Source organism: Platalea leucorodia, assembly GCF_965183815.1.
Source record: "Platalea leucorodia genome assembly, chromosome: 2".
Taxonomy (NCBI): Eukaryota; Metazoa; Chordata; class Aves; order Pelecaniformes; family Threskiornithidae; genus Platalea; species Platalea leucorodia.
In genome coordinates, this window is record NC_138824.1 from 80018625 (window position 1) to 80030916 (window position 12292).

The 12292-nt window shown below is 40.1% G+C and overlaps 1 protein-coding gene across 1 annotated transcript in view; it reads left to right on the plus strand.

The window, feature by feature from the left end:
• The window catches only part of SHROOM2 (shroom family member 2), a gene marked incomplete at its 5' end in the record, with an annotated part of 124206 nt that overhangs the window by 50799 nt on the left and 61115 nt on the right, over window positions 1-12292 (plus strand). The window contains one exon of the mRNA XM_082337080.1: window positions 758-909. Within this exon, the coding sequence (XP_082193206.1) occupies window positions 758-909 (152 nt within the window). The remainder of the gene's footprint in view (window positions 1-757; window positions 910-12292) is intronic.

Below are 12292 nucleotides of genomic sequence, written 5' to 3' on the forward strand. Positions count from 1 at the left end.
TTCCTTCACTGGGGTGGGAATTGCCAAAAACTGACTCTTTAATTTATCTTGCATGTTTTTGCCACATGTTATGAATAATTGTGTAAAAATTCAGTGCATGCAAGAGATGCCTGTGGCAGCAAAACAATCTTCCAGTGAATTTCCCTTAGTGTTGCTGTGTTCTTCGGCAGTGTGACATGCTGTTTTTCTTCCTTGGATCTCAGACCGTCATCTTTTCTTCTAGCTAGAGCTGTTAGTTAGCTGCATGGTTTGTAAATTCTCAGATATTTTCCTAAATGTTATGTGCCTGATGAAAATCACTTTATTTTCCAGACCAGCTTGTTATGCCATATTTTGGGGTTTCATAGCATGCCGTATTTTTGGAGTTGACTCTGTGGTTAACATTATGGACTGTATGGTTAATATTATTGGTTGCCTTATTTAGAGAACCAGATTTTAAGATGCCTGCCCAAAGCTCTGTTTGCAAGTATGATTACCTGCCCTGTATTGAACGGAGCTCAAGATCACAGATGCTTTTGACTCCCAAGTTTCCATTGAGCTTTCTGGTTTTCTCAGGTTTCCCCCCTTCCATTTATTTCCTGTTCTGATTGTCTCCATATCATTACTCTCTTCATAGCGTTTTTAAATGTAATTTTAAAAATCATTTTAACCACTTAATTACTGTATGGTATGAAGCCAATACTGAAAGCTTATTAATTTATTTTAAAGGAATCACTGTGCAACTTGAATGGTTCTATTTGATATGCTTTTTCTTCAGATTGAAGATGGGAGCAAAGCTGCAGCTGTGGACAAGTTACTGGCTGGGGATGAAATTGTTGGCATCAATGATGTGGGCCTCTCTGGTTTCCGACAAGAAGCAATCTGCCTGGTGAAAGGTTCACACAAGACACTGAAGCTTGTAGTAAAAAGGTAAGCTTGTGTTGTTCAGCTGGAAAACCAAATGTGTTCCAGGCTATAAGCTACTGGGCAACTAAATTTGCCAAGATTTGGTAAGATAATGACGTTCATTCGGTGGTATTAATGTGCATATTATGCAGTGTTACCTTCTTCTTGAACACAGACTCTTTATGGACGAAGACGTGGGGAGAGGTAGCCCGTGGATCAGAGCAAAAACTGAGGCAATATATTCTGTGAATACTGTTATGATGTGATGAGTCGAGAGACTGTTCCTACCTTTCCTCCTGAAGTGCGGGGCCCGAAGCAGGCTGTCCATCCGGCCCTGCTTCCCTGCCTTTGGTGTGCGGATACGGGGAATGCTTTTTAGTGCGTTTGCTGTGCAGGCCAGTTGGGCTGTGAGGAGCAGGTCACGTGGGAAGCTTTCAGAAAAACGTTTTCCCACTTTGTGAGAATATTTGAGATCTCAAGCATTTCTTATGTGGTTTAGGTAAGGAGTACTTTCAGTTAGTTATTAGTAAAGGGGAAAAACTGAAACAGGTTATCAAAACAGACCATGGTATGGAAACTTCTTGTTTTGCTATTTTGACCTACAACTTTTAAGTTCACACTTTTTTTACTAACTTGAATTAAAAATAAGTTTTATAAAATAATTTTGACAAAAGTGAAGAGACGTTAAAGTAGGTTAAATCTTGTAACTTCTGAAAAAAATTCAAATCAGAAAATTTTAACAACAAAATTTTTCTCATTAATTTCCTCCTCTGATGAATCAGAACTTTCTAATTAATTACTTTTATCAAATTATACCAAACAGTCTTTCATGAGAGAATTTTGGGTGTCTATGTTGGAAGCAAAAAAGACTTTTGTTGCAACACCAAAAATGGGGAGAATTAGGGTTTGACAGGTATGATGATCCAGTCTGTAAATATAAGCACTGTTTGAGGCTGTCTTGACTGAGGACTATCTTTTGTGAAATAGCACTGATAGGTAAGAGAGTTACAAAAGCATGCTTTTCACCTTTGGTTTAAGAAGGTGCTTTTGACAGAAGGAATTATGGGAACCTGAATCTCTTTCACAGGTGATAGTTTATATCCTCACCAATAGCTACTTCTGGAAACTTTCCCAAAATTCTTGTAGCACTAAAGCTAATAAATGCAAAATAAAATGCATTGACAACTATTATAAATCATGTTGATGTTCAGCAGTTTCAACTTGTACTGTCTATTCCAGTAAAAGTATTTTTCCTAGCAGAGGTTACATCCGCTGTTTCTGTCACAGAAAGGGAGAACTTCAGGGTTGAGAAGTTTTATAGACATTGAAGAATCTGCCAAGACAGCAAGTCTTAATTATGATGAAAAGCTTCAGACCAAGTGGAAAAATTCCCTCTTTCTTGGTGCTCTTCGGTTTTATGACAGTAGCTTGCTCAAAATCTGTGAATTCTGATCTGTCTTTGGAAATGGCAGAAAGTTTGATGCTGAAATACCCTCATAAGAGACAAAGCGATGCCCTTCTTGTCATTCACAAGTACTTCACTCCATGCATGTGATTTTGGAGAACTTTCATACAGCTAATCAGGCATTGGTTTGCTGCTGGGGATTTGTGGCCATTCTCTGCAGGCAACAGAGCCCCATTGCTATGCATGCCTGCGTGCATTTTGGTGCAAAGCTGATGGATTTTCATCAGTCCTTTCTCATCCCTCCTCTTTTTCCTTCCCGAGCACATGTGCAATGGGCAAAAGCAACCTCGCTGTTCTAGCCAAGAGGCTGAAATAGTGGCTGTTGTTAGGGAAAACATTTTTGTCTTAAATTCGTGAAGATTTACATAGCTCCCAAAAGAGGCAAGAGCCTTTTGGGTCATTGACAAGCCTGCATAGTATTAGATAAAATTTCATAAAACTTACTGAATGAAATTAGCTAGGGTTTTTGTCTGTGTTTTTTCAACTTTGCTCTTTCTCTTGGAAAGTTGCCTTAGGACATCAGTCCTGTGACGGTCAGAAACCTTTTAACACCCAGTCTCATTTTATTCTTGCCCAGCTTGTTCTCATGCACTGCTGTCTGTGTGCTGAAATAGCTTTTCTTTTCCTGTTGGAAGTTCAAACGATACAGGTTTTTATAAAAGCCTTGTTGCATGCTTTCTTCCAGAAGTTATGGTTTGAACAACAGTGTTGTTTTGTTCTGTTTGCCCTAAATCTTAGGCTGAATTTTTATGAGTGCTTTAAACAGTCCTGTCTTTAAGCAAACCAGTTGTTTAGTCTTTGTATGAGCACTCCTGCAGGTCTGGATTGAATTGGATCAGGGAACTGATCTGACTGCAAAATTACTTGGGGAAGTAGGTTTTCAGCTGGATAGGACCACCACTTTCAGAGGCAGTCTGCACTTTAATTAATTACAGCACTCTTGAAATGCTTGCCTTAGCAGTTTTAGACTATTTCAGTCTTTTTTAGATCCACCCTTACTGTTCTCTGGGGAGCCTGGGGATAGTCCCACAATTCCCTTTCATTGAGTTACATATAAGATGAAGTATTGATCTGCAAATCATCTTAGCATCTTTTTGCCTGCTTGCCCTGTGTCCTCTGTCTAGCACTGCGATGCTTCTCTATAGCATCGATTTAACATTTTATTTCCTGTGGGTGTCAGTGTGATAATCTGACGCACAAAACAGACAGATGGTTCAAAGTTCAGCAAGCCAGTCCCGAAGGTTAAAAGAACCTTTGTTTTAATCATGTTTGTCCTTGTTATCTGTCAGAGCTTGGGAAGCAAAGATCTAGGTTTTTGTGTTAAAAACTTTTTTCCGTAGGGTTGTTTGTGGTATCTATTTCTAGAGTGATCCAGAAGTGAAAACCAAACTTTTTAAAAAACTATCACGATGTGGAAAAATTACTTTTTAACAAAGTTCTTCTGGAGAATAGAGAACGTCCTTCCTATTAATGTCAGTAGAATGAATCCAGAAAAAACAGGTTTTATTTGTCACTGCTGAGAAGTGTGTCCATGTGAAATTTGTCCATACGGATCACTCCTTCGTGCAGTAATGCCACATCCTGATCTTTTATTGATCTAACCATTTCTGTACCTGGGAAGCAGTAGGGCATGCTATTTTCGGTTTAGAAGTCTAATGTGCCTACAGCCAAGACCAAGTGAAAAAGTTTTGCTGTAGTGAGTAACATGTCTCATTCACAATAATTAACTTGTGACTGTGGCAAAAGTTTCTCAAGGGACTGGTGTTGTTCAGCAGCGGTAGCTGGCTTCCACAGAAGTATTTTTACCCACTATTTTTAAAGAATCTGAAGCTTGACTTGCATAGGGAAAATAACATTGGTCTCTAAATAAAAGTGCATGTAGTACCAAATACTCAGCATAAATGCACTGGCTATCAGCATACATGCTTTGCTGTATTTTTTGGACACATTTGCATAGTTGTGGTCCAAACCAAATCAGGACTGTGCAGCTGGCTCAACAACAAATACAATGTTTAAGTAGTTTACGTATAGTGATGGTTGAACAAGTGTGGTGTACTTTTGGTCTTGGATTAAAAGAAGACTCAGGAGGCTTTATGTTGTTTTATCAAGTGGATTTGTCAAAATAACACATCTTAATTATGTGCTAGTTCTTCAGTGTAGTACTGAGTCATTTCTTGAGTAGATTTCTTTCCTAGGAAAATGGAAAGTGTGCTTAGGACATTTCTTACAGGAGTTGTATGTAAATTTCTCTTGTTTTGGAAAAGATGTGTGCATGTCTATATATACACATATAAAGTTGTTCTGAGTGTTGATACTGAGGTGGTTACCATATTCTGTGTAATTTAACTGTATACTGCATGCACTTCTAATTTAAATTCCCTTCTAGCTATTAAATATAATCTCCATTCCTTTGCATATGCTAGACATAAGCGTATACCACAAATCCATGAAAGTTTGGAATAATTTTTCACTACGAATTCATGAGACAGAGCAAACTGTTAAAAATTGACACATAGGCGATACTTCCATTTGTAGTTTATTAATGTTAAAGGCATTATATGGCCTTTGGGAGCCACCCTAAGAAGTTATGTGGGGTTGTCCTGTTGGCTGCTTGAATTGTCTATTAGTGGCAGTGGAAACAGGCAGGCAAGGGAGGGAGTAGCCATGGACTTTTCTTCAGGGTCTGCTGATGATGGGAAGCTGGACTTTGAGTTTAAGTTGACCAGCTCTACGGGTACTGCCGGTGCCTGAGAACCAAGCCTTAAAGTTCTGGAGTACTTCTGGCCACATTACATATACATGTGAGTGGGTGTGTTTTCTTTTCCTTTATATAGCATTTCGTTCTGGTGCTGTTACGTGGCGAAAGTGCAAGCTGTTTTTGCAGTGCTGGGGAGTCCCTTGTTAGAGGAGGGGCAAAGAGAGTGAGAGCAAACACGCTTGCCATCAGAAGCATAGTCTGAATGCTGAAATTTACTATGCAAAATCCTAATAAGGGAAATGAATGTCATGATATGTGAACTGCAAACACCTAGCCCTGGAAAGTTAGGGTAATCCTTATTTGCATGGCACTCCATGAAGACAGCCAGCCATTTAATTGAAGCACAGTAGAAGGAGAGTTTTTAATGAATGTCCCGAGGGCTCTGAAATTGTACAGTACTGTCTCAGAGACCTGAGCAGAAGTCTGGGAATAAAAATCTGACAGTCATTTACAGCATTCAGATGGAAGATCACTGAAATTTTGTCATGTTCTGAGCGGAAACATGCTCAACACCACCAGTGACCTTTCTGTAGTGGGTTTTGTGTAACCAAGGGGATCTAGTCTTACCCATTTCCGACTAGTGGAGCAGCTGTGTACTTGGTAGCTCCTTGTGCCTGCAGGAGTACTGTCAAACTTCGCAATATCAATTTGTGAGATGACTTGGGAAGATGAGGGATTTGTGTTTTCCGTACAATTACAAGATACGAATGGAGAACTGTGAATTCTGCCTCTTACGTGTGTTTGGCCACTTGATAGTTCTGGTTTTGTAGATATCAAAATAGTTAGTATAGGAAACAAGTAGAAAAATACATGTAGTTTTGCAGATATTAAGCAAGTATACGTATTTAGTCCACAGTTATGGTTAAGTATTGCGCAATAAACCAAACACATTTGCAGAGAACCACTGTTGAGTAGGAGTAAAATCTCTTTTGCCATTAAATTTGATTCCATTGCTTCTGGAACTAGGGTTTGTTACAGCAGAACAAATAGCAGTGATTTTTCTCTTGTTGTCCAATAGCCATAATTCTTCCTTTTTGAAGACTGACCTTGGCCTTGACTGACCAAGAACAGATTTTGATTTTTTTTTTTTTTTTTTTAATGCCTGTATTTTCAGCCAGACTTTGGAAATATGTAGGAAATTGCAGTAGGGCTTTCCAGGGCTGTAGCTGCATGCATGTACCATTGCTGTAAGAAGTAGGCAGGTGTGATAGCCCCTCGCTACCCGTGTTTCTTGGAGTTGGCGTGGGCATGGAACAGCATGTGCCTGTGCGGATCTCCGGTATGCACACCAGGCATGCCTTGCGCCTCCTCCATGGGCAGACACGGGGCTGGCCGAGCCTCTGCTGTGCTCCTCCTCCTCCTTCAGTTGTGTGATCCTGTGCTACTGATGGAAGGAGTGGACGCAACAAAAGGACGAGCACACACTTTCATCTTATTTTCAATAAATTATACCTTGGAAGAGCCCTGATGAGAACCATTTCGCCTGGTTGCCTAACTGTCAGTGCAGTCACTTAACCGACATGGAAAAAGTGTGAATCTGTGTTCCCTTCACCATGACCCTAGCAATACCACCCAGGTGTTTGGATGTTTCCCATGCCAGCTGTATTTTTGGTGGGGTGTACATCTAAAAAGAACTTTTATTTCTTAATTTTCTGCCCACCTCACCCACTTGTTACTTGCGTTAATTTGATTTATGCTGTTAGCGACACACTAATGGACGCTTGAGGTAAATATAAGCTTCAGTTTCTCCAGCTGGTGGTGTATCATCCCTCGTTTCAAAGAGCAAATCGTTGTCTCATGGGTTTGGATGTTTGTCTTGTACAGCTGTCAGGACTCTCTCAGTAGGAATGTTGTGACTGACATGTTTTTATGTTGTGGCAAATTTCATAATTTATTTCTTTACAAATCTAAAAAATCCAGCCTGTAAAGCTTGAATAACAGAAAGGCAAAAACACAATAGATGTCACTGTGTTTTACCGAGTCTACTCTGCTAGAGCAATGTTTGGAGTACTAGGAAGGGCATAGGTGTTTCTTTGTGGGTAAAAGGAATCCTCTATAATTTGAATATGCTTATTCAAAAGGTTACTTGTGGCAATGATATTCAGTTTTGTGAAGTAATTGCCAAAATTGGGCAATGTTGCTTTTTTGTGGAATGGAATATGCATCAGATGGTAACAACCTGTGAGTCATGACTGGTTTTTAGGTTTGGGTTTTTTTTTTTTATCAGTCCTGCAGGCACTTGTTGAAATGGTTAATTTTGAGCATGAGTAGTCTCAACCAATTTAGTGGGAGCACTCACATGACTTAAGATGAAAAAGTACAGAAGTGCTTACAGGATTTAACCAGAACTTTTTACCGAGGCAGTACATTGGATTTATTCTTAAAACTGCTTTTCACTGGTGAATTTCAATGTAGGTAGTGGAAACTGTAATATGTAGCCCCTTGGGTGAGAGGGGGAGACAGGTGAGCCTTCTAAAATTTGGGAGTCTGAAGACTTACCCATTTCACATAGTACTTTCACATGTACACACAGAGGATTTTTTTGTGTGTTTCATAATAATGTAGATCTCTGCAGACTCCTGACTGAAACAGAATTGTAACCCCATCCATTAAATACCAAATAAATAATGTTTTTATGTCAGGAAACTTATTTGCATTTAGAAGGAATGCTTCTGTATATGTTGTATGCATTTTGAAATATTAAATTGTTTGGGGTTGCTTTTAAGCACTTAAGAGCATTGAGTTTTTTAAACACTAGTCAAGAACTTTGACATGCACATGTACGACTTTAGGAGAGTAGTAATAATACTCCTGTTTCAGTGTGTTGCAGTTCTCCTTGTGGTACTTTTATTTTAGGATATGTATTTCACCTCCTGAAGATTAAACGACTGACGAGATTGAGAATTTGGACTCTTCTTAAATGTTTCAGTGTCAAGTAGCCTGCCACTTTGAGTGTAGAGATTTTACGCTCTATTTGGTTGAGTAACTACATGTAACACCTTCCAACTTGAAAGGATTACAAAAAGGTTTTAAAATAAGTTCTGAATCCAGCCCTTAACTTCAGAAATATGACCACTTAAAAGAAGGGCAGGAATGCAAGAGTGTTGCAGCTTTAGTTACTGAATAACTGAACAAATTTGCATCTTATCTCTCACACAAGAAATCCATTATTTTATGGTCATTGCTGCTGAATCTGCATAATACTGGATCACCTGGCAAAACAAAGTCTGGCATAGAGGCACAGCTACCACACTGCTGAGTTATATGGCCGTTACGCTTTTAGTCCAGCTTCATGCTGAGTGCAGAGGAAGGACAGAGTGACAAAAGCTGGGGTTTGGGGAAATTTCTGCTGGGTTGCAATTGAAATAAGAGTCAGTTCTTTGGTCTGGCTCACAGAGCAGCCTTGCTGGCAGCTGGGCAGCCAAACCAGGGGTGGCATCTGATGGGGAAGAAAGCGCTCTGGGGGATGGTAACGTCTTCACAATCTGATATGGCATAGGACATGTCAGAGCAAAATAGCTTTCCCAAATAACACTTGAAGCATCTCAGCTCGTGGCATTGTTCTTTGTGGAAGCTCAGTAATTTGCATCGTGTGGCTATAGCGTTTTAACCAGGAATGAGACAAACTAAGGCTGGGCTGTCTCCTAAATGCCCTGGGACTGGAGGAACTGTCTTTCACCACTCCCATTTTTGGGTCACCTTGGACGTGGTTAGGTAAATCACAGCTGAAATCGGTGTGGGAATGCACCACACCTGTGTAGAAACACCAGTTGGTATTTGGAATGTGGTTTCTGAGGAAACTCAATTCGTTTGGGACAGCTATCGAATGGTAAGCTCATTGCAGTAAGTGGCTGGGAGGCAAAACACACCCGTTGCTTCTGGCCACAAGCAACGCGAGGATTTCCACGGCCGCGTGCTCCAGGGACGCGGCAAGTTCCTTCTTGCCGAAGGCAGCGTGTTGGGCCGGTGTAGGCAGCTGCGTGCTGCTGTGCTTGCCAACTCCATCCTGGACAAAAGTGGCGGTGGGGAGCATGTCCAAAGGCTGCTCTGATTCCTGTTCCTTGCTCCTGATCCTTCGCCTCAGCCACGGTGAGACAGCCTAAAATCCCTTCTGTATTTTGACTCCTTCCGCTGCTGTTAGTGTTTGCCCTGTCAGAGGCTGCGTTTTTCTTCAGCGTTACTGGTATTTATGTTAAAGGTTAATTTCTTTAGCGCCTTACTTACATAGCATGATAATTTCCAAAATATTTGAAAGTAAACCCTGCTGGAACCAGCGTCTATAGCTGGTTTTTCAGTATGTGAAGCATTTTAGATACTTCCAGATGATAAATACTCATTAAAAAATGTTTTATTGTCCTTTAGAGGAATTCTGATAAATCATGGCAAAAACCCAGTTAAGAGAATGACATCAGGAGTTTAATGCTATCTAGCCATCAAAAGGTAGCACAATATGCACAAAATAAGGATGAGGAAAAAGTATTTATGTAGCTTATATAACATACCATAAATCCCAAGATCAACACTTTTATCTCAGACATCCAGATGTGTCTGTCTAGTTCTCCAAGACAGAGCGAGGGAAAACAGTTCCAGAATGTGAAAGCTTTATCGTGGTAGTCTGTTGCGAATTTAGCAGGCAGGAAGATTGATGATGTCATACCTCATACAACTTAATACCTCATTGTTGACAGTGCATATCTTATTTATAAATGAAATTGCTGTTCCATCCTGCTCAAGCCTGTATAGTTGGGCTGAGGTACAAGGAAAACTGGAGCAAACTGTGATGGTGAAATCCTGATTTGCTCAAGTTAATGACTGAACTCTTTCAGGGCACTAAGACTTGATAATTTATTTGCATTTATGTGTTTTCACAGACTGAAGCAGAGCGTTCTGCAGGTCTCTTTAGTTTCTTTTTATGTAAAATGCAACTTACTAGGTCGTGGGATAGGAAAGGAGCTACTCTGCTGTGCTGTGACAAGGTAATAATCCTTCCAGCACGGCTTCTTTTAAAAGAGGCACTGTCAGTGTCGTGCGGCTTTGCTGTTTGCTCCATTTTCAGTCACAGGGTGACTGGCAGATGGGAGATCAGACCAACTGGTTACTGGACGCGTGGGAGGAGAAAGCAAAGAGCAATACTACAGACTTCATAGGTCTTGTTATGGTTGAGAGGAAGGCAAAAGTCAGTTATGTAGATCTTTGTGTGAATTTTGGCAGGTGACAATAGGCATTTAAGGTAGGATATGCTGCTTTGCTAAAATTTTAGGGATTTGGACACATACCTGTTTCATAGAACTCTGTCAGTAACTTGTCTGTCAAAATACTGGTTCAATTTGCCATTCTAAGACATCTGAATATTAATAGGTTGCTTTTATTACTTCTTTTCTATTTTTTAGAGACTCTTCCTTCCCCCAGAAGTCCATAAGTTGAGCCCATGGTTATATTTTTATTTCTTTGCTTTCAAATTTTAGGTCAGTTCTTTTTTAAGGATACTTTTTGGGAGTCACTTCCTTTTATGATAAGATACTAGAAGCTGAAAATGCAAACACAGGAACTCCTCCTGTTTTGCATGGAAAAAAATGCTGCAGTTCCATTTGCTGTTTCCAGAAAAATAGGCTGACTTTGTTGTTGTTGTTAGAATTTGTCAGCACTTTTCTTGGAAAGGTAAGTAAGAAGGGAGTACAAGGTATTCAGATACTCAGTGCATAGAGACTCAAAACAAACAGCAAAGCCACAAACACAGTTTTGATGTTTTAGCTCATTGTATCGAGTTTTAGTAAGTTACAAATGTTCAAAAAAAAAAAAAAAAAAAAAAAAAGTACGGTGGTATCGGAAAACAACCTGTTACTTTCAGGTGTCTCAGTTGAAGTGAGTCATTTTAAAGGTGCCTAAAATCCAAAAAACTGCTGAGTAATCTCCCTTTGAAAACACAGAGAAAGAGCAATGAACATGTCTCGAAGTCCACGTTCAAAAATGGATACACCCAGAACCTTTCCTGACTTCTGAAGATCACAGCTATAGCAATTAAATGTCTGAGGACTTCTTTTAAATGTGCAAATAAGACCGCCTGACCACAACAAATGCTTGCCTTTTTTTTTTTTTTTTTTTTTTTTATTTTTTATTCTGAATAGCTTCAAGTCTGTAGTTTTCCCCATGGTTGTATCCTTTGCTGGTAGCGCTCTCTTGTGGCTATTATCTTCATTAAACGACTTAAAAGGGATTTCAGAAACGTGTATAATTTAGAGATTTCTGCTGTGGAACACACACAGTGTCTTTTGGGTAAGAGTTCCTAAATTAAATGTGGTGATATATATTTTAATGATGCAGGAAGGTCAGTCTAGACAACAGCATCCCAAATGTGCTTCCCGGAAGATCTTGAAGGGGGCACGCGTATTGAGTACTCAGGTTTTTAACCATTTTTCGTTTTTGTATTTTTGGCGAAAAGCTGTATCCCTGAGGAAGGACAGGTGAGAAACTCAGAGGGGGTCCGATGGAGGAGAGACTGGGACGGGCACCTCCGGCAGCAGGCTTGGTTGCAGATGCTGCTTTTCCTGTGGCGCTGCTCTTGGTGATGAGCGGGTTATTCCCTGCATCTTTGGTTATTAAAACAAATGAAAAAAGGATCTGGGAAACCTGTCCCAGTGAAACTGATACGTGTGTTCCCGGTGAAAGCTTTTCACCCTGAATCTTTTCTGATTCCAGGGATAGGAGAGGAGAAGGTGGGGGGGGGGACTCTTGACTCATGCTAGTTTTGTATTACAAAGCTCTTAGCTGGTGTTTTATTTTTCAGTAAGGAGGTAGAGCCTTCTGGAAGCTTAGAAGGTGGCATGCAGGGGTTTCCTTTGAACTAGGAACATACAATCTCCTCTTTTAGGAAAAGAGCAATTATTAATGAAAAGTTGTTTGGTACTACATAGGCTCGATACCATCATGATTACGAATCCAGTGTCAGAGCTTTATAAGCAGGTCGGCATTAATACCAAGTGTGTGAAGTTGGCTGTAGGCTCCTTTTCTTTCTACGCTGTAATCCAGCAGCAACTAAAGTAATGATCCCAGGTTACTTACTTAGTTGTACTGTCTTGGAGAGAGGCATGTTTACACTTGAGATAAGACCCCATGAAGAGGGGTCTTTGCCCTCAAAATACTTGTCTGAAAAGTCTCTGTTCTTCGATAGGCTGAAATCTTTGTGC